The sequence below is a fragment of the Capra hircus genome, chromosome 7, assembly GCF_001704415.2.
Source record: "Capra hircus breed San Clemente chromosome 7, ASM170441v1, whole genome shotgun sequence".
Classification (NCBI taxonomy): domain Eukaryota; kingdom Metazoa; phylum Chordata; class Mammalia; order Artiodactyla; family Bovidae; genus Capra; species Capra hircus.
In genome coordinates, this window is record NC_030814.1 from 85,511,683 (window position 1) to 85,538,701 (window position 27,019).

Consider the following 27,019-nt stretch of genomic DNA (forward strand, 5'->3'; position numbering starts at 1 on the left):
TTAGGATTGTAGGCAAGACCATGCCAATTTTGTGTATGAGATCAAGTCTCTTCCAGTTGATGAAACTGAAGCACAAAGGCTGTCAGAAAATGTTGAAGCAGGTGCAGAAACAAGGCAGACATGAAGCTCACTCTGGAGGAGTGTCCGGAAGTCACTGTAGACTGGGGTTTGCAGTCACATGTGCTGCTCTCACTAAAAATCCCATGACAACTTTAGTTTTATTCAGTAAATAGGTCGAACCAGAGAAAAAACTGTGTATTTAGGGCATTTTTCTAGCAAATATGGCTCTTTGAAGCTTCCTAGATAAAAGAAATGCAAAAAAGCAAAATGGCTGTCTGTGGAGGCCTTACAAATAGCTGTGAAAAGAAGAGAAGTGAAAAGCAGAGGAGAAAAGGAAAGATATAAGCATCTGAATGCACAGTTCCAAAGAATAGCAAGGAGAGATAAGAAAGCCTTCCTCAGTGATCAATGCAAAGAAATAGAGGAAAACAACAGAATGGCAAAGACTAGAGATCTCTTCAAGAAAACTAGAGATACCAAGGGAACATTTCATGCAAAGATGGGCTCGATAAAGGACAGAAATGGTATGGACCTAACAGAAGCAGAAGATATTAAGAAGAGGTGGCAAGAATACACAGAAGAACTATACAAAAAAGATCTTTACAACCCAGATAATCATGATGGTGTGATCACTCCCCTAGAGCCAGACATCCTGGAATGTGAAATCAAGTGGGCTAAGAAAGCATCACTATGAACAAAGCTAGTGGAGGTGATGGAATTCCAATTGAGCTGTTTCAAATCCTGAAAGATGATGCTGTGAAAGTGCTGCACTCAATAGGCCAGCAAATTTGGAAAACTCAGCAGTGGCCACAGGACTGGACAAGGTCAGTTTTCATTCCAATTCCAAAGAAAGGCAATGCCAAAGAATGCTCAAACTACTATACAATTGCACTCATCTCACACACTGGTAAAGTAATGCTCAAAATTCTCTAAGCCAGGCTTCAGCAATACATGAACCGTGAACTTCCTGATGTTCAAGCTGGCTTTAGAAAAGGCAGAGGAACCAGAGATCAAATTGCCAGCATCTGCTGGATCATGGAAAAAGCAAGAGAGTTCCAGAAAAACATCTATTTCTGCTTTATTGACTATGCCAAAGCCTTTGTGTGGATCACAATAAACTGGAAAGTTCTGAAAGAGATGGGCATACCAGACCACCTGACCTGCCTCTTGAGAAACCTGTATGCAAGTCAGGAAGCACCAGTTAGAACTGGACATGGAACAACAGACTGGTTCCAAATAGGAAAAGGAGTACGTCAAGGCTGTGTATATTGTCACCCTGCTTATTTAACTTATATGCAGAGTACATCATGAGAAACGCTGGGCTGGAAGAAGCACAGGCTGGAATCAAGATTGCCAGGAAAACTATCAATCACCTCAGATATGCAGAGGATACCACCCTTATGGCAGAAAGTGAAGAGGAACTAAAAAGCCTCTTGATGAAAGTGAAAGAGGGGAGTGAAAAAGTTGGCTTAAAACTCATCATTCAGAAAATGAAGATCATGGCATCTGGTCCCATCACATCATGGGAAATAGATGGGGAAACAGTGGAAACAGTGTCAGACTTTATTTCTGGGGGCTCCAAAATCACTGCAGATGGTGACTGCAGCCATGAAATTAAAAGATGCTTACTCCTTGGAAGGAAAGTTATGACCAACCTAGATAGCACATTTAAAAGCAGAGACATTACTTTGCCAACCAAGGACCATCTAGTCAAGGCTATGGTTTTTTCCAGTGGTCATGTATGGATGTGAGAGTTGGCCTGTGAAGAAAGCTGAGTGCCGAAGAACTGGTACTTTTGAACTGTGGTGTTGGGGAAGACTCTTGAGAGTCCCTTGGACTGCAAGGAGATCCAACCAGTCCATTCTAAAGGAGATCAGTCCTGGATGTTCATTGGAAGGACTGATGCTAAAGCTGAAACTCCAATACTTTGGCCACCTCATGCGAAGAGTTGACTCATTGGAAAAGACCCTGCAGCTGGGAGGGATTGAAGGCAGGAGGAGAAGTGGATGACAGAAGATGAGATGTCTGGATGGCATCACCGACTGGATGCGTGTGAGTTCGAGTGAATTCCGGGAGTTGGTGGTCAATAGGGAGGCCTGGCATGCTGCAATTCATGGGGTCACAATGAGGTGGACTCGACTGAGCGACTGAACTGAGCTGAGTTTTCAAAGTCTTATATAATTTTATAGTTTTAATCCTCTGGGTTGATCCAAGATTCTAGAGATTAACTAAAGTCATAGCTGGCATTTGTATGGCCCCTTTTATCAAGCATATAGACTATTTTGATGTCTTTTTGTCTCAGTTGCTGTTGTAGTTGATACCAACACAGTATCTTTTCTGTTACATTTTCTTTTTCCTTTTCTTCTAGGTCTACCAAAAGCAGCTATGATTTGTCATCTGGTAGCTATAAACAGCTCTATTGGATTATGGGCTTTTGGTTGTACTTCTGATGACATCATTTATATGACTCTTCCTCTGTATCATAGTGCAGCATCTCTTCTTGGGATTGGTGGATGTATTGAATTAGGTATGCTTTTATTGTGTGTTTGAATAAGTTTTCACAATGTCTAATTAGAACTTGTCTTCATTAAAGTTTGAGATGCTATTGGTAGAATTCAGAGTAATTGTGCGCATGTTATTCAACTATAAAACGTTTACTAAAAGGACACAGCTTCATCACTCATTGGAAAGAGCAGTGCTGTGGGAATTTAGCCTTGTGGTTGGAACTGGATGTTGACAGCATTTCCTTCTCCATGTGATCACTCACTGTTTAGTGGCCAAGCCCTGCCTCCTTAAGTGGAGGTAGGAGCTTTCCCAATCAGAAGACTAGTATTTCTTAAATCTTAGCTTTGGAAGTCACATGGATCATTTTATCTGCATTTTGCTGTTCAAAGCAAGTCACAAGACAGCTCAGGATCAAGATTTGACGAATGGGGAAATAGACCCCACTTCTTGAAAGAAAGGGTGTCAAATTCACATTGTAAAGGTAAGTGCAGAGGAGGAGTTATTGGGGCTATCTTTGCAAACATTGAACTCCAGATACCCAAGAAGTCATTTGGTGGAAATGACAACTCAGTAGATTTCATTGATAATCATGCTGAGATTATGTGTCTGTTACTAGCTCACTCAGAAATAATATTAAGAGATCACTCACCATGATTTATATATATATCTATCTAAAATACTATAAAGTAATTTTGTAGAATGGTATGTTTAGAATGTGATAAATGTCCACAGTAAATAAAGATGAAGGTCGAGATATTAGCCTTTTCCTCGGAACATATTCATATGACTTAAAATTGTTATTAAAATTAGGTTGTGAAAATTAGGCTCTGCAGTCATCAATGAACCTTTTTGTTCATGTTTTCTTACTAATTCTGCCTTGCTAACCCAACCTCAAAATATATGAGGCTGCTTTAAAATTTTTAAAGATAAATACTATGTATATATACAAGGTCAAAAGTAAGTGAATATTCTTGGTCTCTGTGAAGAAGGATGGCCCTTATCTATATTCATTCTCTACTACTTATGATTGTCCTGTTTATTTTGACTGCTTCTTTCATCCCATGTATTGTAAGAAGTGTATCTACAGTCAAATATAGAATTACAGCATGAATATTTTTAAAAGATTTATTGGACTGTAAAATTAATGTTTTCAAATGAACTTGACATAAATGGCCGCTGATAGATTATAAAAGCCTTGAAAGTGAGCAAAACTCTTCTAGACAGAGCAACATCATTTGTGTTTTATGTTAATTCTGCCCTTGAATTTTTTTCCCTTGTGCTTTTTTATGCCTTTTCTCATAGGTGCCACTTGTGTGTTAAGGAAGAAATTCTCAGCAAGCCAGTTTTGGAATGACTGCAGAAAGTATAATGTGACTGTGTTTCAGTACATTGGAGAACTTTGTCGCTACCTTTGCAAACAACCTAAGGTAAGAGTAATCTTTGCCAGAGAGAAAAAGTAATTTCAGAAAGAAAAGGTATTGAGAGATAATATTTTCTGTTTGCTTATACTCCATTTTTTTTTCCAGAACATACTTTAACTGACTTACAAGGATATATGCAAAACTCCAAAATAAAATAAATATGAAACAATCAAAGAAAATAAAAGAAGAGCTATTTAGGAATGTACTAATGTGCTTTTTATTGAGGCAAGGGAAGAGAGACTCACAATCCGGTCTATTTCATGCTTATACAGATTAAAATTTCTGTAAACCACAAAAAAATTTCTGTAAACATAGCATGCATCTGATTATGAAATTACTTTCTGTTTACAGAGAGCAGTTATTCCAAGGGTTGAATTAGATCATCTTTTAAAATGTTGGTCTTTTAAAAAAAACACAATAACTAATGACACTGATTATACTTGTTTTTCTATTTTTTTTCTTTTGAACAAGTGATTACATTAGAATATTTTTTTTTGGCTTGGTTTTGCTGTAGACTTAAAAAGAAATGTTGCTTTGTACTTTGCACTTATCTTCCAGCTAAGGTGGTCATTTTCACGACCTTTTGATAAATCACCCCTTCTGAAAACAGACAGATAGGGACAGTTGCGTAAGCCTGAAGGCTGTCTTTATATTAGTTGGTTTGCTTTTTTGCCTTCAGGAGTTATCGTCCTTTTCCTGGTCTCATTTGTATTTCAAGATGCTTATTTTTTAACTATCTGATGGTCTAAACATACTTGAGTCTACAAAGAAGGGACTCTGTCTGTAATCAAATCTACACCAGCCCCCTGAAGGGTGCTAATAGAGGATGCCTCTCTATGCAAGGTGGAGCAGCAGAGCCTGACTGATGACCTGCCCTTGACCTTTGAGAGAAACACGTTTTCTAAGACATCTCTCACTCCTTACCTTTTCCCGTCTTCACCCTGGTTTAAGGCATGGATGGAGCACTGGAATGCCTGCTCTGGCAGCTAGAATATGGACATATAATCCTTCCTTACCCACAGCACAGCTGAGGCTAGACTGGAGGCATTTAAATAAGACTGTATTAAAGATATGGAATTACACAGGAGAGATAACACAGAGAAGAATCTGAAACTGGAGAATCTTATTTACAAAATGCTTGTCATTTTAAGCTTGGAGTTCACCATCATGAGATCTCCCATCTGACTCCTGACCTGCCTCCTGTGGGAGAGGCCATCCTACCCTTTTGTTTGGTCAAGAGTGCAAATGACCAAATCCACAGGGGTCCAAATCCCTATGGATTCCCTACATTCATAGCTTAGACAAGGAGTCTCATAAAAGTGTTTCAGCTTTTTGACTTTTATTCTTCTCTAGGAGAGTTTGCCAATATCAGAACTGTGGTCTTACCTGAAGATTCCCAGTAGAATAATTATAGGGGTACAGACTGATTTATTTCTGCTTACAGATTTTATTGTATTTTTTGATGATGTGATACCTGAACTATTTGAGGAATTAAATGCCCTCTAGTAAAATGGAAGGCTTTTTCAGTGCAGATAGTCTAACAAACCTCTTCATAGCCTTTCTAGACCATGGCCCCAGCCATTCCTATTTCCTCTCATCCTTTATTAGCAACATGAACTTTCGCAAGATCATTTGCTCTGTAAGTCATTATTAAATGGTTGGACACAGTCATTAATTTTTTTTCTATAAGTTTTACCATCTTAAATGATGCTACATTTAGTGTCTTCATGGAAAGTAGTCAATGTAGGGCCTCAGAAGTGAAAGTAGTCAAAGAACATGGATGTTTTGGTGAGTTTTATGTCATGTTTCCAGATCGCTGTTCAGAGTGATAGATGTGATTTAGAATCTCATTGACAATTTGGAGTATGCCCACTGCACAGTCTCTTATTGATACTGAGTGGTATTAAAAATAACGGTCTTCCAGTGTCCTTCACAGAAAACTGGGCACTAGTTGTTTTTGTCATTGTTGTTGTTAGTAACGCTTACATTTGATTTATGTGGGTAGCGCTTAAAATACGTTATGCTTTGTAAGTTTCTTCAAAAGTCCCTGTAGGATGGAGAAGAGGGAGAAAAGACCAATGTCCCTGGCTCACTCTTTCAGATATAGTGGATGAAACCAACTTGCTTGGGCTTTGTAGTAATATTGTTCGAACAAAGAATATTGTTTCTTTTTTTAAAAAATGAAGAAAAGAGTTCTAATTTTATTTCTAATTTTATAAACTAGAAGCTAACATATTTTTAATTTCTTTGTTAAGATTACTGGCAAGGTGGGGTAGTTTTTAAATTATAATTCCTTTTTAAAATACCTCTTAAAAAATATCTCTTTTACTTATTTATCTCTTTGGCACATGTTTTATATTATTCATTTGAGCTCCTGTTTCATATAATAAATTAATTAATAGTTTGTTATATTTGCTATAAGCCTTTTTTCAAGATGTTTTCCTTTGACGTTTTTAAGTGAGGTGAAATATTCTTTTCTCTTCTCTAAACTTGTACTGTGCTGATTTGGGAGAAATACTGTAGCTGAAGAAAATTTGAGAGAACTGAACTGAGAGCAGAACTCCTGGTTGCTTTTAGTTAATTAAGTATTTTAATTCTTAAAGTTCTTTGAGGAAAGACATGTGTTTGTGAAATAATCTCTAAGCACTTACCTAAAGACAAGTTGATGAGGAGAGAGGGAAATAAACATATTTGCCAAAAGGAAAACGTAATGATTTTTTTTGAACAGAGATACTTTGTATTACCTAATCTTCTTTGTTGATTTCTCACAGAAAGAGTACAAACAGTTCTTGGCATTAAAGATTGGGGAATGAAGAAAGTCATTTTGTTATGACATCTTATCCTTTCAAGGGGATCTTGTTCTCTTGCTGTCCAATGTTCATTCCTTTCAATGAACTTCCCCTGAAAGGATGTGGCAGTGTGTGCTGTGCAGCCAACATAGCAGCGGGTTCAAGTAGGGCCATAGAGTTAACAAGTGACACAGTCCACACACCCTCAAAGAAAGTAAATTGCATGTCTCATGAGACATGGTTTTAAGCCCCAAAGATATTTAATAGACATATTTAAAAGAAAGCAAAACCACATATTCTCTATATCTAGAGTTGTTGTCCATCAGGTTAAGTCATATATTCTGGACATTTACCTGAAGGCAGAAGCCACAGTCTGAGTTGAGTGTTTGTATGTAGTTGCATAAAAACCTCCTGGAGTTGACTGTCCCTAGCTGGAAGCACTTATCCACCCCCCGACTCAACCTCATCATTTTTCTCTTTTTAAAAACTTCAGTTACAAAATCTCCTTTGGCGTAAACATTTGGATGTGCCTCAAACTTCTGGCAGCAGCACTGTCCTTAAAGAAAATCTAAAAAAAAATATCTGAGGTACTCGCTCCTCTTAGTTAGGGAGTGTTAGGGGATTATCCTCTTCCCCTGAGACTAGAAAAGCAGCTCTTTCCCCTTCTTCCAATCTTACATACTTTCTACACTACTGAAGGCCATCATACATTATATCATAGATCTAGCGGTATATTTTCTTAATATTGGGGCTTCTCAGGTAGCACAGTGTAAAGAATCTGCCTGCCAATGCAAGAGACACGAGAGACACTCAGGTTCAATCCCTGGGTCAGGAAGATCCCTTGGAGGAGGAAATGGCAACCCACTCCAGTATTACAAAAGTGATTACAGATAATGATAAATATTACGAAGAAACAAAACCTTTTGAGGTGATGGAGACCAATGAGTGGTGAGGGATTGCTGATTAGATTGAGCATTCAGGGAAGGCTTCACTGACATGGTGACCTGTGAGCTGAGGAATCATGATGGTGTGGTTGGGATACCGCCAAGGCAAAGCTAGGGGACTGCAGTCACGATGGAATAAACTGAAAACAACGCAGCCCACAGAAGACACACCGCCGAGTGTTTAATGAGATGCAAACGGTGGCTGGGCCATCCACGGACCAGATCTTACGAGGCTCAGTAGATCCTGGAGGTGACATTTGGATTTTGTACCCTTCGGAGTATTTGTGAAAAGATGAAGGTAAACTGGAAAATATACCAATTCAGGAATCCATTTTGAAGGAAAGATAACAAGATAATAAGATTCCTATTAGTTCAGGAACAGGGAGAGTGAAGAAATGGATAGAATAAAGGAAGAGTCAGTCCCAGGATTGCAGTTCAAATGTCTAGGCGAATTGTGAACTATTTGTCGAGATAAGGAAAACTGAGATTCGATAAGTGAAAATTAAATATCTTTTGGACGTGGTAAGTTTGGTGTGTTAGACATCCGGTTTAAGTAGTAAAATAGGCAGTGAAATGCAGGACTCTGGAGCCCAAAATGTACAGGGAGTGGGGCCTGATTAACAAAGCCCTGTGTTATGATGCATATGTATGATGCCTCTTTTTCAAGTTAACATTATAGCTTATCATTTACACCATGTAGTTTGTCTATAGCTCTCAATGTAGAACACCCACATTTTGACATTCTCAAAGCATAGCTTATTTTCTTTAGTATATGTACATTTTTATATATGGTTTCTAATAATTATATCCTATTTCCTTTATATTATTTTCTTAAAATTTAAGAAATTTATTGGGAACTAGAAAATATGATTCTGAATATTATAGTGAATATTAATGTTGAGTATTAAACTTTGATAATATTAAAACTTTGACAAAATAGTTTATGCTCAATTCTCATCATGAAGAGAGACATTTTCAAACATTTTAAACATATTTGATAAATATTAATTGAATATTTTTCATTAAATATTAAATATTCTTCATTCAATTCCATATGGATTATACTAAGCTTTCATTGGTAATGTTTAGACAGTCCTGAAGTGAACCCCTAAATGTTTGCTGTGTTTTTTTGAAGGTAGCAAAATGAAAATGTTGACATTGATGATGTGAGATTTTTTTAAGACTTCATTATGAAAGGGAACCTGCTTTACTTTCTCTAAAGAGAATCCATCATTTCTTTCAAGCTTTAAGAGGTTTCCTTCCATGGACAGAGAAGCCTGGCATGCTACAGTCCATAGTGTTGCAAAGAGTCAAACACAACCAAGCAACTAACACTTCCACTTTGTCCTATTTAGATAAGATGTAAGGATAAAGACAATTCAATAGTACTAGAGAATAAAATTCCAATTTTTGTGGTTTAGTCCCTAAGTCCTTTCCTACTCTTTTGCAACCCTATGGACTCTAGCATGCCAGGCTTTGTTGCCCAAGGGGTTCTCCAGGCAAGAATACATAGGTGGGTTGCCATTTTCTTCTCCAGGGGATCTTCCCAACCCAGGGTTCAAACCCCCCTCTCATGCATTAGTGGGCAGATTCTTTTCCACTCAGTAACAAAATGATGCTGGCTTAACCTAAATCTCTTGAACTTGTATATTTGTTGTATCAGTTATGTTTTTAACGGGTTTGAAGACACTTACAGGCTCTCATTGGCGTCACCTTGTCCCTGATTCAGGGCGTTACCGTTTATTCTTTTCTGATTGAAAAATGAATATTTTTAAAGCATTTGTTCTTTTATTGTGTTTTCGTTTTCTGAGTCTCTGTATAACTTCAAGTGTGTTACCGTTAGGTTTTCCCCATTTCACATCTCGTGAAAGATGTAGTTTCTCAAAGCATTAAGCTTTGGACACTTTGCTCATCCCATGTAGTAACTTCCAAAGAATGACACTTTAAAATTAATGCGAATTTTAGTTGTTATCAAGATGTTCTGATTTAGTTTCATTGCCATTGTCTTCTTGACAGCACTCAGAATAATTGATTTTATCTCCAAGACCTAGTTGTTTAAAAATATTTAGCACTTTTAAAATTTTTTCTTTTCCTCAGATATTTGAAGCATATTTTTACATGGTTGAGAAAATCAGCTCTCTTTTAAAACCCAGTTTTTCTTTAATAAATCAGAGATGTGTTTACTATCTTCATACTAAATATGAAAGCTTTAGAAAAGTTGGCAAGGAACCAGAACTTTCTTTTCTGCTGAGAAACTATAAACATAGAAATATGAGGGACTAATATTTAAAAAATAGCTATTAGCAACCTAAATGTTGGTAGAATTAGAAGGGAATTAATGTTTTGGCAAGTTTTAGAACTGTGTACATATTAAAGACATTTTATAAATGCATTTTTAATACTTAGTGATTCATAGTTCCTGGGTAGTGGTACATATAAAGCATACATATCTTTTTCTGTCTATCTGCTTAAACCTTTCCTGCTGTTAGTTCCACTAGAATACATATATCCTTTTTTACTAGATTTCCCCACAAATTTGCTTTATATGGAAAGCCATCAGGTAGTGTGTTGGCTGTGGAATCAAAAGACACAGGCTCAGTTCAAGCTTTTATTATGTGGCTCTCTACTGGTCTCTTCTCTTGGAGCCACAGGTCCTGTCTTTATATTTGTTGTTGTTCAGTTGCTCAGTAATGTCTGACTCTTTGTGACCCCATGGACTGCAGCATACCAGGCTTCCCTGTCCTTCACAATCTCCCTGAGTTTTCTCAGACTCACGTCCATTGAGTCAGTGATGCCATCCAACCATCTCATCCGCATTCATCCCCTTCTCTTCCTGCCTTCAGTCTTTCCCAGCATCAGGGTTTTTCCCAATGAGTCAGCTCTTCACACCAGGTGGCCAAAGTATTGGAGCTTTAGCTTCAGCATCAGAACTTCCAATGAATATTCAAGGTTGATATCCTTTGGGACTGACTATTTTGATCTCCTTGCTGTCCAAGGGACTCCTAAGTGACTTCTCCAGCACCACAGTTCAAAGGCATCAATTTTTCAGTGCTCAGCCTTCTTTATCGTCCACATCCATACATGACTACTTGGGAAAATCCAAAGCTTTGACTTTTGCCAACAGACCTTTGTTGGCAAAGTAATGTCTCTGTATTTTAATATGCTGTCTAGGTTTGTCATTGCTTTTTTTCCAGGGAACAAGTGTCTTTTAATTCCATGGCTTCAGTCACCATCTGCAGTGATTTTGGAGCCCAAGAAAGGAAAGTCTGTCACTCTTTCCATTGTTTCCCCACCTATTTGCCATGGAGTGATGGGACCAGATGCCATGATTTTCATTTTTTGAATGTTGAGTTTTAAGCCAGTTTTTTCACTCTCCTCTTTCACCTTCATCAAGGATTTCTTTAATTCCTCTTTGCTTTCTGCCATAAGGGTGGTGTCATCTGCATATCTGAGGTTATTGATATTTCTCCCAGCAATCTTGATTCCAGCTGTGCTTCATCCAACCCGCCATTACATGATGTACTCTGTATATAAGTTAAGTAAGCAGGATGGCAATATACAGCCTTGATTTACTCCTTTCCCAATTTGCAATTAGTCTGTCATTCCACGTCCGGTTTCTAACTGTTGCTTCTTGACCTGCATTAAGGTTTTGCAGGAGGCAAGTAAGGTCATCTGGTATCCCCATCTCTTTAAGACTTTCCCGCAGTTTATTGTGATCCACACAGTCAAAAGCTTTAGTGTAGTCAAAAGTTAATTCATGTTTTTCTGTAACATCTTATGGAAAAACCTGAATGAACTTTTTGGCTAACCCAGTATAAAATAGATAACAGTACCTACCTCTCCTAATTTGGCCATTGATTCTAATCATCCACTTATGAGATATATATGAAAAAACATGAAGTGATAAGCCAAACACAAATGGAAGGATATTATTTTTAAGCAGGATGTGGTAATGTTTTCCATGAATGTCATTATAAAATTAGAGTAATTTTGTAGTATTAAAAAATATTTGGCCTTTGAATAATAAAAACCATGCAACATTGATTGCAAAAATCAATTTAGATCATGATTATCTTAAAATAAAGCTTTACTAATGTTAAAATGTTAACAGGTTTATATTGCACTTGTCACACAAATAGAAATTTAGAAATAAAAATACAAAATCGGAAACCCTGAAAATATTATACCTGTTTCCTCTTGGGTTATATCCTGCTGTTACTATAATCATGGTGTATTAGTTAGGTTTTCCTACCTTCCATATTGATTTAACATTTTAACATTTATATTCAAGGTTATTTATTTTACTATTTATGTGCTATTTTCCACATTGCCTCTTCATTTAATAATCTGTTTCTAATGTATATGCTATGGACATATGAAGTCAAGGTCAGAAATGGTGGATCTCTGCCTTTCTAGTAAGGCTTACCAGAAAATACAAGATTCTTTAGCAAATTATTAGCATCCTGAATTTTCCAGCAGATGATTTTATTCCCAATGAAAGAAAGACAATGAATTTAAATAAAAAAGAGAGTTCTAAGTCCATCTTTTCCATTAATTCATCATGTGGCATCAGGCAAATCATTTAATTTCTTTGCACCTTGGAGTTGAAGCTTCACATTCAAGCCAGTCTTCCCTATCTTACAAGCTCTGTGATCATGGATGAATTGTTCAGCTTCTCTGAGCAGCCCCCACACCAGTTTTTTCATCTACAGGAGTAGTATAATAACAATTACATCCAAAGCTGACATAAGTATTAATGAGCTAGATATTGAAGTACAAATGGAGACAGATGGGCCATAATGATGGGTCTCCTGGAAGAGGAGATAGCCTTCTCCAAAGAGGCCTTATGAGATGTTTTTGTTATTGTAACAAATGTGCCAAAGTTGTTCTAGTCTCCAGCTTGACGGGTTTGCAATTGCATCTATCAGCCCCTATCTCTATATTAGACTCATATAAACCAAGTTCAGGAATAGCTGAACCAGCCAGTTTATAGCTTTACATTGGCTCTATTGCTGAGATCTTCCTCAGTCTTCCTGACCTCTAAATGTTAGCATGTCCAGAACTCTCAGTCAAGCCTTTCCCTTCTCTCTCTCTCTGGACATGTTCCCAGCTGTAAATACCATCTACAACTCAACTCTCAAACGTGTATCGGTAGCCCCGTCATTAATCTTCCTTGCAGCCTCTCTTTTTCTCACACCTCCATGAGCACATCCTGCAGTTTCAACGTTTAAATATATCCAGACTCAAACCTCCTCTCACTGCCCAGCTGCTCTCATCTGCACTGGCACAACTTCTCCCCCGAAAGCCCAGAAATGGCCTCTTCTGAACTCCATTTTGCCCTTCTAACTGATTCTTATCTCACGTAGCAGTTGGAATAATTCTGTTAAAATGTAAATCAGATTATGTTACTTCACTATTCAAATCCCTCTGATAGTTTTCCTGGAGGAAGATCCAGATCCCCTTAGCATGGGGCCATACAGCTCTGTGGGATCTGCTTGCCCTGCTAGGATCCCCCCGCCTGCACCCCGACACACACTCTGCTTGTTTCATCCACCCCAGCCTCAGTGGCCTCCTAGCTTTTTCTTCCATGCACCAGGACTCTCAGTTCCTCCGCTTGAATGTTCCCCCAGATATTTGCATGTCTCACTCCCTGGCTATTCACATCCTCCTCAGAGAGGGCTTCTCTGGCGACAGCCCATATTTGTGTCTGGTACAAGTCACCTTCCCAACTCACGTGGACCCCACACTCAAAATTGGGTTGTAGTGTTGAGACTAATGATGTCACACATGCACTAAGAGAATGTGAAAGGATTTATTACTCACACAATGTGACTTCCTGGGGAGAGGAGGACAGGGGCCCAAGCAGGTCAAAAACTGGCTTGAAATAGTGGAGGAAAGAGACCAGTTCAGCTTTTATTGTGCTAAGAGGCTGGCACTAGGGTGAGGGACCTTGTGCACGTAGTGTCGCTCAAGTGCTTTGAACTTCCTGTTGCTGCCAAAGGAAGGAACCCTGGCCATTCTCAATAGTTTGCACAGATTTAGGGCAGAAGAGGAAGGGGCATGGGGGTGGTTTGAAAGCTCTGTGCAGCCAACCATAAAGAATGGAGTCAGGCTCTTCACTACAGTCTCCTGGTTCTCTTTCGCTGCTTTATTTTCCTCATAGAACTTATCACCTCATTATATATTTCATAGATAATTTTTATTTGTTGTCTTTTAATCTCCCCACCCTAACTATTACATAAGTTCTAGGAAAGCAGGAGGTTTATCATTTTTATCTATAGTTATATCCTCAGTACTCAAAATGGTGCCTGACATCGTAGTGCTCAATAAAAATTTGTTGTATTATTTTTAAAAATAAAGTAACAAATATGAGAAGACCAGTTGCTGGGACTCCCAAGTGTTCCTGATCGGCACAGTCTTTGCCTAGTCCCAGACCTGCAAGGGAAGCTCAACTGCAATGAGAAACTCAAAGTTCCTGGGGAGGACAGAGTCCAAGGAGAGTTCAGAAAAATCACAGTTGGCATTATTGCCTAAAGGGCCTGAGGCCAATGTGGCGCTCAGCAGAAATTATCCTGCGTTTTTCAGAACATTCTTTAGTGACTCATGGCAGTTATGGCTCAGGTGAACGTTTTCTGGGTCTCCAGGGAAGATCATCCTCCCTTTTAGGTGAGTGAACTCAGTCATTTGGGTTAGAGGTGAGTCTTGTCAACTCCTGGAGCTGGTCTTTATCTACAAGGCCACTTTGCAGCGCTGCTGGTCTGAAGCACTGCTTTCCTCCCATTTTCAGTTTTCCCACTGCTGCCAGGATAGAAGGCACCTGTGCAGAGTGGTCTACAAATGATAATCTTGATTACTTATTATTTTCTAGAAAATTAGTGGAAATAAGCCCATTAGGTGTCACGGTGTGATTAGAAGGGCTGATGCTAACGCTGAAGCTCCCTTGATGCAAAAAGCCAGTTTATTGGAAAGGACTCTGATGCTGGGAAAGATCAAGGGCCGGAGGAGAAGGGGGTGACAGAGGATGAGATAGTTGGATGGCATCACTGACTCAGTGGACATGCTGCTGCTGCTGCTGCTGCTAAGTCACATCAGTCGTGTCCAACTCTGTGTGACCCCAGAGACAGCAGCCCTCCAGGCTCCCCTGTCCCTGGGATTCTCCTGGCAAGAACACTGGAGTGGGTTGCCATTTCCTTCTCCAATGCATGAAAGTGAAAAGTGAAAGTGAAATCGCTCAGTCATGTCCAGACTCTTTGCAACCCCATGGACTGCAGCCCACCAGGCTCCTCCGTCCATGGGATTTTCCAGGCAAGAGTACTGGAGTGGGGTGCCATTGCCTTCTCCACAATGGACATGAGTTTAAGCAAACTCTGGGAGATAGTGAAGGACAGGGAAGCCTGGCATGCTGCAGTCCATGGACTCGCAAAGAGTAGGACTTAGGGACCGAACAACAATGTGTTACAGCTTTTTGTGGTAACACTTGCAGTCCCAGAGGTCTTTTCTTACTGTTATTTATGACTTAGATTGGTTTGTTGAACTGATGACTGTCATCTCTGGAATCATGGCTTGCCCATACCCAGGCTGGAAAGGCAGCTTGACCATTACTTTTAGGGGCAGCTGAGCCTATACTGTCTTAGCAATCTCTGCTCTCAAATCCTCTTAGGTCCTTTCTAGAAAGAGTCCCCCTCCACCACTGCTTTCCTGCTTCAGTATAAAATCTGCTTTTTTGTGCATGTTTTCTTGTCAACAGGATTCTCTCATACCCTGTTTGAACTTAAGTTTCTTTGTTCCTGTTCTGTGACACCCACTGGGCTTGCTGTCTGTATTTTTCCAGTGTGTAGTAGTACAGTGTCCGTGAAAGAAGCAAACTGTTGGAGTGTTATAGTCATTCTTTTATTACAGGGATGTGTGGGTGTGATACTTGTATATATGTGATTACAGTAGGTTTTAGAGAAAAGAGGTCTTCTGTTAAATAGAATCAAGATGGAAGAATCGTAATCCCTAACACAAGTTGTTGTCTGTTTTTGATGATCCTTTACGAATTACACCATACTTTTGTTTTGTGCCTTAACTCACTGCTTATCCAGGACTAAAAGGCAGAAAAGATTTGCCCCTTTGTTTTCACTGTGAGTTGTGTGTTTTTTTTTTTTTTGTCTCTCCATCTATCAACAGTCTTTGTTTCCTGAGAAATCAGGGTTGATACACAAAATTACCTATATTAAAACAGCCTCCGGAGTTTCACTTTTCATAAGTATATAAAGAGGCTATTCAGCCTGGGTATGTTGTAGAGTCACTGAATAGGATTAAGCACGTGGTCTGGAAGAAGGAGGCTTTGTTTCTAAGAGGCATTGTTAGAGACCTGTATGTTTCAGCACAGGAATAAATCTGTGACTGGGTAGGAGGTAACTGCAGTTCAGCCACTCCCTCAGTACAGAAGCCCAACAGACACTCCTGGAAAACAGCTCCCAGAGGATATGTTGAAGAAACAAGAGCCTTGGTACAAATTACTGTGACTCCTCCACTGCTACGGACACATCGTTGTGATGCGTGGCACTGAAAGCCAGAGGGGAAAATCTGTGACCCTGGAATGTCGGCATCGAAAGCTCTGATCCATTGAGCAAGTTCTCTCTTAAATTTCAAATGGGATAAAACGTGTCTGTTCTCTGTACAATGAAGTAGCTTACTCTGTGTTGTGCACCAGTGTGTAAACACTTGAGCCCTTACTGCTAAATTAGAGTTTCCTTTTTTTATTGTTACTAAATAGCTTTATGCGTTTATTTAGTTTTGGCTGTACTTGGTCTTTGTTGCTGCGAGGGCCATTCTCGAGTTGTGGAGAGCGGAGCCTAGTCTCCAGTTGTGGTATGAGGGCTTCTCATTGCAGTGGCCTCTCTTGTTGCAGAGCACAGGCTGTTGCAGGCTTCAGCAGTTTGGGCTCCCAGGCTCTAGAGCACAGTCTCAATAGTTGTGGCACACGGGCATAGTTTCCCCACAGCATGTAGGATCCTCCCAGATCAGGGATCAAACTCTGATCTGTGTCTCCAACGTCTCCTGCATTGGCAGGCAGATTCTTCACCACTAAGCCACCAGGGAAGCCCAGACGCCCAGGTTTCAATTGTTTTCTATTACTAAAATCATGCGGAAAGGCTTGGGAAAATAGAGCAGGAGCTGTTGAGGGCTTTTGAGTTGGTTTTCTCCCTGCTCCCCTACTTTCTTTCCTTCTGTCCGTTCCTCCTTCCTTCCTTCCCTGCCCACAGAGCACTTAGGCTTCGATGAGTTCACATTCTATCTCTATTTGATGTTTGACTTTGGACCTGAACTTCATTATCCCAATGTGCAAAATGAGGATAATGCTGCTTATTTGGTAGAGTTGTCATGGTGATTAAAATGAGATAATATAATAACCTGGTCACGGGGTACAGACATACTCCCTTGCTTCTTCTGACATGACTGCAGGCTTGTCTTTCATTCCCGTCCCACACGGTCCAGATTTCTGCTTGGCCCTCTTTCTTGGACTCTCTCTGTCTTGGTTTCTGATCGTAAGTCTCTCCATTTGCACGTGTCTCGTTCTGTGTGCCTCCACACCGATGCCCCTGCGTGCAGCTGTGTGTCTCTGTGTATGTGCTTCCCTCTGTCTTCCAGGATGTCCCTGTCTAGTTTATCTCTTTTTTCTTTTTTTCGGTTTTGTGTGCACGTGTATGTGTGAGAGAGAAAACATCCCTCTGTGCGCGTGCGTCTGTCACTCTCTCTCACTCTGTGTTGTGGGATCTCTGTGCTGTGTGACTGTCTCACTTTACATCCCTGCACACACACGTGTGTGTGTGTGTGTGTGTGTGTGTGTCTTCAGCTGTCTTGAGTGTCACTGTGTCCATGTTTCTGTGTTGCTCTATTCACTCTGTTTCTTTTTTTTTCATCTTCTCTCTCTAAGTTTTACTCTCTGCCTTTCCTCTTCCATCTGTCTCTTTGTCTCTGCCACTCTGTCTTGCTTTTGTGTATGTGCCTACGTAGGTGCTATGTGTTCATTTGTTCATCTAATTGTGCTTATATTTATGCATGCTCTCCTCGTCCTGTTCCCAACACAGCCTAGATATCCAGTGACATTTAGGCAGTAACCTCATAACTCAGGAAGAAGTAAAAGGAATTGGAATTTTTCTAAAAGAAGTCTTTAAGAGACTTTCAGACAGAGAGGAACTTCTTTAAATTATAGATGGGCATTAGGAAGATTGAGACCTCCCAGGTGACGCTAGTGGTAAAGAACCCACCTGCCAGTGCAGGAGATGTAAAAGACAAGGGTTCAATCCCTGGGTCGGGAAGATCCCTTGGAGGAGGTCATGGCAACCCATTCCTGTATTCTTGCCTGGAGAATCCCATGGACAGGGGAGCCTGGCAGGTTGCGAAAGAGTCAGACACAACTGAAGCGACTTGGCACACATGCATTAGGAAGATTTGGTTGCATTTTAGATGATTTACCACTGATTTCACAAATCACCTTCAAAAAGGACACACATGAGATTAAGTGTAATTCACAACCTCAGACCCTGCTCTCGATTTCCGTATCAGTTCAGTTCAGTCTCTCAGTTGTGTCCAACTCTTTGCAACCCTGTGGACTGTAGCACGCCAGACTTCTCTGTCCATCACCAACTCCCAGAGCTCGCTCAAACTCATGTCCATTGAGTTGGTGATGCCATCCAAACATCTCATCCTCTATCATCCCCTTCTCTTCCTGCTTTCAATCTTTCCTAGCATCAGAGTCTTTTCCAACAAGTCAGTTCTTAGCATCAGGTGGCCAAAGTATTGGAGCTTAAGCTTCAGCATCAGTCCTTCCAATGAATATTCAGGGCTGATTTCCTTTAGGATTGACTGATTTGATCTTGCAGTCCAAGGGACTCTCAAGAGTCTCAATTTTCATATATGCCAGGGTATGCTTGACGTCTCCGTTTACCAAGCTTGATAATTTTTTCTTCCACACATTTGTCTTTTTGCTGACCCTCCTCTACCATTTCTCTGACCATATGGTGTGTTCCTCCTCTTATCATCTTTTATCTGGATCATTTCAACTGCTGTCTGCTGCAAAACTCTCAGTCCATCATGCCATTGGTGCCAGCTTACTGTTGTTATTACCTCAGGCTCTGCTTGGTACCTTTCCTTGGCTTCCAGTCATCTTGCAGGGTCACCGAGAGAGCTTCCCAACATCACTAGGTGGGTAGGATTTTTTTAAGGCTCATCTGAACAACCTTTTGCCCTCCAACCAATGTGCTTGTATACATAAGAAACTCTTCACCTGCTTTACAAATAAAACGAACTCCCCTTTATTTCCAATAAGATAAAGCCCTTCTTTTAGGAAGAAAACATAGAATGAATCTGGATGAAAAGGCTTAATGAACTAATTTGTAGCACCAGCGTGTTGTCCCGTTGACCAGGTGGTGTTGGCTATGTGTTAATATTAAGTTGTTGCTTTTCTCACTTTGTGTATAATTTAGGGCAGAGGTCAATAAGCTTTTTCCATAAAGCACCGGATTAGTAATTATTTTAGGATTTGTGGATTATGTTGTCTGGCACAACTACTTAGTTCTGCATCTGTACTGCAAAAGCAGGGTAGACAATTCAAATAAATGGGTATGATTCTGTCCTAATAAAATTTTATTGACTAAAAGAGGAAGTAGGCTGGATTTAGCCCCAGGTAACCCTTGATAACATCTTGATGGCATTTATGATAGCATCTCCCTGGGTATTATATATCTTTCAGGTAAAGTTTCCACTCCTGTGTAAACTAGTCTTTTAAAAACTTGTTTCTCTTCTCCGATCACCTTACAGTATATGTATATATATGTGATTTTGTGTGGGTATATGCCAAATATAATTATATAGTTTGGTCTTGCTCCAGAGCTTCATATATTTTTATATCATTATTATAAATAAAAGAATCATATTATTTTCATTTATATACTTCCACACTCATGGTTTTAATCAGATAAACAAAAATTTGAATAATGTCATTGAAACTTTAGATTATATCTCAATAAACTGTAAAATAACTGTAATCTATATACCTTATATTAATTATGTCATTTGTATTTTACTCTTAGAAGTATATGCATACCAACAAAAGAAGAAATATTCATTTTCTTTTTTCCCACAACACTAAATAATGAATCTGTTGACCTTTCTTCAAACCCCTCAAAGCATGATCTTCTGGGTTTTCTTTTAAAGGAAAGAAAAGTAGAATAATTATTGAAACATTTTAAATAAATACATATCTCAAGAGTTAAATATGTGAATTTAATATTTCTAGACAAAAGCCTTATCCTAGTTTTGGTGATTTTATTTTCTATATCGTTGAATGACTCTGAATAAATATTCTTATTTATTAATAGTAAGCTTATATAGCTATAGACCACATAGGTTAAAATCTATGTAATTGGGTTTGCAAACAACCTTCTTACTGGTTTTCCAGAGTGTGCCAGTTCATTTTATAATTAATGGTATTTGCTAAAACTTGTCTCCTACCTGAAAAGCATCCAGGAGTTATGCCGTACAAAAGATTGTTCTCTGTTAAAGCAGAATAAATCCTAAGATTTGCAGGACTACTGTTTTTATATACAAAGATGGCAGTGAAAAATCCTTAAGCTGGTTCCATGCCAGGTGGGCAGTATTGGACATGCCCATGGGAGGAGGAATCAGGACAGAATTGCTCCTGGTTGTATTTAGTGGTAGAGAAGAATCCTCTGTCTCGGAAGAAGCTACTGTGATTGAGTGCGTTTGCATTTGTTTATTCATTTTGTTTTGTTTATCAGTGGAATATTTACCTTAAGAATTTAAAGGCCTAACAAAATCAGCAGGTCAGATTCTGATGTATCCACAGCCCTTGGCTCTTATTTTATTTTTTTAATTTAATTTTTATTTTACTAAACTAGTACTTTAACAATTTTTAAAAAAATCAGATAGCACTCTCAAGAGAAAATGGTACCCAATCCTGTCAATACTTGATCTCTAGAGGTAAATATATTTAATTATTTTAAGATATTTTGGTTGTTATTTACTTGCATATTTCTTTTTTTAAAAAGAATAATTGTATTTATTTTTTTTTGGCTGTGCTGGGTCTCCACTGCTGCCAGGCTTTTCTCTGGTTGTGGCGAGCAGGGACTACTCTCTAGGTGTGGTGTGTGGGCCTCTCATTGAGCAGCTTCTCCTGTGGAACGTGGGCTCTAGGGTGCCTGGGCTTCAGCAGTTGCAGCGTGTGGTTCGGTAGCTGCGGCTTCCAGGCTCTAGAGCACAGGCTCAGTGACTGTGGCACCGGGGCTCAGTTGCTCTGTGGCATGTGGGATCTTCCTGGATCAGGGATCTAGCCCATGTTCCCTGAATTGGTAGGATTCTTTACCACTGAGCCACCAGGGCCACCCCTGGTGGCCTACTTCTATATTTCTTAATAAAACATGCATGTTACTACTTCTTGATTTTTCAATTTTAGCTGTCATCTGCTGCCCTTCCTACTCACATAGTCATTCACGCACACATATGTTTCTTCTCCCTCTGTGGCAACAATCTAATTATATTAATGTTTCAAAATATTTTGTTTTAAATGTTTTAAAATATGTTGATGATTAGTTTTTTTCATTTTAAAAAGTCATATATAGTTTGTTCATAGCATACAGACAATGTAATTAAAATATAATGATAATTTTTAGCTTTTTATCCCTGATACTAATTGACTTCTAAAATTTTGTTTTCTAAATGCCTGTTACCAATTCATCTCAAAACTTTCTGTTATAGCTGAAATTTCTGAACATGATTTAACACTTCAAGTATTTTTAATCAATTTTATTCATTTTCTTCTTGAAAATATTCCTCTAGGTATCATCAAAAATCAGTCATTGTTCTACCAAATGTAAACAGTATTCTGATTTCTACCCCTGCAGATTAGTTTGGCTGTGAGATCTCACCATGTAATATTCAGGCTTGCACTGAATCTACTGTTTTCAATAGATTCTTACCCCTGAAATGGTATCTGGTTGGCCTTCTCCAGAGAGTAAGTCTCAAGTATTTGACCAATGTGCAGAGGGCAAACCCCAGATACATTGTCTGTATTAGGATGTCTCTGACTGCAACTGCTTCCTAAAATTTCCAACCAAGATTTCTGCCTTCCTCATGTTTTTAGTTTTTTGTTTTGATGCTTTGTTGACACACTCTGGAGTGTGTATTGTGTTCCCAAATACAGGCTTAGAGTTCAAACTTATCCCCTCTGCTTAGTCACATGCCTCTTATCTCTTCACTTTTCAGGTTGAGAAATTACCTTTCCCATTCTCTGTGTTATTTAAAGTCAATAGATAAAAATCTCCTTAAGACTGAGAAGGAACTGAGATAAAGAATGTTCATTGGGCCATTTTTAATTGTGTCAGGGACATTGTGTTCTCTATCTTATTATTATTGCTGACATTATTAGTTCTTGTTATTTTATATTACTTTTGTAAGGATGATGGTACATCAGAGGGAATCATGGTTTTACCATGACTAAGCTGATATTATATCCTTACTGTAACTTTTTAATTGAGGTATAATGAACATAAACATATTAGTTTTAGGTATGCAATATAATGATTCAGTATATTGTATGTATTGCAAATTGATCACCAATGTAAGTCTAATTAACATTCAAGACCGTACATAGTTTCAAATTTTCTTTCCCTTGTGATAAGAACTTTAAGATTTACAGTGGCCCTTGAATAGCATAGATCTGAACTGCAAAGGTCCATTTATTCGCAGATTTTTTTCAGTAGTAAATATCATAGTATTACATGATCTGCTGTTGTTGCATCTGGGAATGTGGAACTGATGATACTAAGGACCAGCTAGAAGTTATGTTTGGATTTTCTACTGCATGGCGGGTCCTTGTCCTTAATCCCTGGTTGTTTAAGAGTCAACTCTGGTGCCTCAGACGGTAAAGCATCTGCCTACAATGTGGGAGATCCAGGTTCAATCCCTGGGTCAGGAAGATCTCCTGGAGAAGGAAATGGCAACCCACTCCAGTATTGTTGCTTGGAAAATCCCATGGACGGAGGAACCTGGTAGGCTGCAGTCCATAGGATCGCAGAGTCAGACACGACTGAGTGACTTCACTTTCTACTCTCTTAGCAACTTTCAAATATGTAATTCAGTATTGTTAATTATAGTCACCACGCTGCATTGTGCATCCCCAGCACTTGCTTATCTTATGACTAGAGATTTGTACATTTTGGCCCCCTTCACCCGTTTTTGCCCACTCCTTACCCTGCCCCTGGCAACCACCAAAATGTTTTCTGTTAAGGGTTTGTGTGTTTTGTTTTTGTGCTGTTTGCTTGTTTCTCAGATGCCACATATATATGAGATCATACAGTATTTATCCTTCTTTGTCTGACTCATTTCACTTAGCATAATGCCCTCAAAGTCCATCTGTGTTGGTAAGGTTTCATTCTTCTTTATGATGGAATAATATTCGTGTGTATCTATATCACATTTTCTTCATCCATCCGTTGATGGGCGTTAGGGTCTTCCATGTCTTGGCTTTTGTAAATAATGCCACAATGAGTATTTGTTACTGCTGTTCAGTAGCTCATTCATGTCTCACTCTTTGCGACCCTGTGGACTGCAGCATGCCAGGCTTTCTTGTCCTTCACTCTCTCCTTGAGTTGTGTCCACTGAGTCAGTGATGCCATCCAACCAGCTCATCCTCTGTTGCCTCGTTGTCCTCGTGCTTTCAACCTTTCCCAGCATCAGTGTCTTTTCCAATGAGCTGGCTCTTCTTATCAGGTGGTCAAAGTATTGGAGCTTCAGCTTCAGCAACAGTCTTTCCAATGAATATTCAGAGTTGATTTCCTTTAGAATTGACTGGTTTGATCTCCTTGCTGTCCAAGGGACTCTCAAGAGTCTTCTTCAGCACCACAGTTCGAAAGCATCAATTCTTCAATGCTCAGCCTTCTTTATGTTCCACCTCTCACATCCATACATGATTACTGGAAAAACCATAGCTTTGACTTTATAGACCATTGTCAGCAAAGTGTCTTTGTCTCTGCTTTTTAAAATGCTGTCCAGGTTTGTCATAGCTTTTCTTCCAAGAAGCAAGCATCTTTTAATTTCACAGCTGTAGTCACTGTCCACAGTGATTTTGAAGCCCAAGAAAATAAAGTCTGTCGCTGTTTCCATTTCTCCCCATCTTCATGGGGTGCACTATATTGGATCACATGGTAGTTCTGTTTTTAAATTTTTGAGGAACTTCCATTCTGGTAAGGAAGAAAATATATATCAGGGAAAATAAGACTTCAGCATCTCAAATTTAGGAAGAGATTTTCCCAGATATAGGAAAATAAAAGCTGGATTACTGTGGGCCAGTGTTAGTTCATTAGCTAGGGGACCCAGTAATGCCAGGGACTTACATGAATTTTTTTACTCTTTGCCATATACAACTTCTGGATTGTTGCCATTTAAGTAAAGCAATAACAGAAAGAATTGGGATTTGAAATTAATAAATTAAGAGGAAAATATTTTCTTCTAACAGAGAGAAGGAGAAAAGGATCATCGGGTGCGTTTGGCAATTGGAAATGGAGCACGCAGTGATGTATGGAGAGAATTCTTAGACAGATTTGGAAATATTAAGATATGTGAGTTTTATGGAGCTACTGAAGGAAACATTAGCTTCATGAATCACACTGGGAAAATTGGATCAGTCGGGAGAGCGAATTTCTTCCACAAAGTAAGTACAATATTTTATTTAAAAAAGAGATATATTAAGATCTGCTGATCTCTCTTCTAGACTTTATACTGTAACTTATAGGAAATAGTATCACTTTTTTTTTTAAAAAATTAAGAACTCCTATAAATAACGTAGTTGCCTCTAGGTAAACTGTGGTGCCATAGATTATGAAAACCTTGCCTATCTCCCATCTTTTCCCTCTGTAATATGGGGATAATGATAGTTAATTCTTTTGCTCAGCTTTCAAATTTAATGATAAAATGTATAAACAGCAAGCATAGGTTCTGATATATATTAATTTGATTCTTTTCATTTTCTGTGTTTTCCATCCACAATTTCTACTGTCATTCAATTTTATATTACTCAAAAATTATATGTAGGCTTCTAATACATAGTTTCCTTAAAAACTATGCCAAGATATTACTAACATTTTAAAAGTAGCCAAGAAATTACCTTCTTAGGAGTAAAATACAGCTGATTTCTGAATAGCAACCTTGGAAGACAAACTATAGTGGACAGATACCTTCAACTTGCTTGGAGAAAATAATTATCAAATAGAATTTATATTCAGTAATAATATTTTTAAAGAATAAAAATGAAAATTTGAAATAAGCAAATCCTCAAAGGGAAATAAGCAAATCCAGAATCACAGTAGAATATTTTATCTCTTTGATGGAACATGCAAAAATTTTTTCAATGATATAATGTATTAAATAATACAGTAAAGAAACTACTTGCACTGATGAACATATATAGGACACTGCATTTAAAAACTGCTGAATATACGTTATTTTTAAGCGTTTATAAAACATTCACAAAGATTACAGGGCCACATAGTGAATTCCAGCAAATTTCATAGGATCAAATATATATGGATTATGTTCTCTGATAACAGCTTAATTAAGATAGAAATGTTTAAAATAACAGCTAGATCTTTTCCTAAATATTTGAAAATGAAGCATCTCTAAATATCTATGAGTCGAAGAAAAATTATAATAGAAAAATAAAAATAAAAATAATTTAAGCCAAATGATAATGAAAATGTTACATTGAAGAATAAGAATAATAACTGAAGAGTAACTGAAAATTAGTGAGCTAAATATCCATTTCTATAAGTTAATTTTTAAAAACAGCTAAAACAAACTCAATATAAAAGGAAGGAAATGATAAAAAGCATAATTTAAAGAAGTAGAAAAGAATTATTTAGTGAGTATCAAAAGAGATAAAAGTATAATTTTTTAAAGTAAAGAAATAGATTCAAAGCTGGTATTAATTGCTCTGATATTTGAAACTTAAAGAAGGTACAGACTTTTTATAAATATGTTCTTTGGGATTGTGAAGGTCTTATTGACATTTTAGAAATTCATGTGAATTGTGAACAAAAATAATTGGTGGAATAATAAGTGCTGATATTATCAAGTACTACATTCTTTACGGTTAGTTTTCTCAGTGAATTGCACTGGTTCCATTAAAAATTTGCTATTAATATTAAACATTTTTGGTGAAGCTGAGTCATTCCTAAGTAATTATGTAGTAGGAATACAATGAAGCTTGACGTCATTGTAATTTTCTAATATATTAAAGTCCCTGTCAGACTGTTATAATGTCCATAATACAGAAAGTTATGATTGTCTCCAGTTTATTTGGAAAAACTTCTGATTTTTTTTTTTTTTCAGTTTGGAAATAGAAGGAAAAAATGCACCTAATGTCATATGAATTCTAGTCTTTCATCATTTCCTTTGCATATTGTTTCATTATATAACAGGTAATCAGAAAAAAATTAGACCAATAATTGTTTCATAGTTATATGAGGAAATTTGATAAGTGTGTCTCTCAAAAATGTAAACCTATTGGAGGCTTACAGTTACCCTCTCGGAAAGGAGTCTAAACAGAGGTGGGATGTTATAACCAAAAGAAAAAGGTGAAGCAACAGCACTAAGTTCCTGTGACCCAAATGTCTTTCTGTGTGCTGTGTCCTATTTACTTAAATGCATGAAGGGAGGCGTGTCCCATAAATGCCTCCAAAGCAAATAATATAAAAAATTTGGTGAGCTCAATTGAGAGACATCCACGTAAAAGCTGTAGACTCCCTTCTCCTTTTCTATGCCTAGTAATTATAACTGGGAAGGAACAAACATGAAATCGAAAGAAATAAAACTTGAAAAAAAAGAAGGAAGAAAATGAATCTAAATAAAAAACTGCTAAAAAAATGGATGAATATCAAAATAAGTCCCCCCAAATAGCCAGAAAATGTTTAGAAAAATAATTTCCCATGGTTCAAAAACTTGTAATATTATTGTTTAAAAATAAGAGCCCAAAGGAAAGTGCAAGAAAGGCATGAATCAACAAAAGGAGTTGAAAAGTAGCCATGCTCAACCCAAAGGAGAATAATATAAGAGAAAAATGAAAATGTTACAGAGCTAAACATCACATTGAAAGACTTAAAAATAAATAAGACTGTAAACACTACTAGGGAGCAAGATGGATGGGATTAAGAAGTCACACAAACAATATAAAGAATAAGCAAATACTAATATAAAATAAATGAAAAAGATAAAATGAAAACATAGACAATGATCTGAC

At 38.1% G+C, this 27,019-nt stretch overlaps 1 protein-coding gene across 1 annotated transcript in view; it reads left to right on the top strand.

Moving 5' to 3' along the window:
• SLC27A6 (solute carrier family 27 member 6) overlaps nt 1-27,019 on the top strand; it is a 72,011-nt gene that overhangs the window by 25,669 nt on the left and 19,323 nt on the right. The window contains exons 3-5 of the mRNA XM_018050707.1: nt 2,429-2,587; nt 3,868-3,992; nt 24,242-24,436. Of these exons, the coding sequence (XP_017906196.1) occupies nt 2,429-2,587; nt 3,868-3,992; nt 24,242-24,436 (479 nt within the window). The remainder of the gene's footprint in view (nt 1-2,428; nt 2,588-3,867; nt 3,993-24,241; nt 24,437-27,019) is intronic.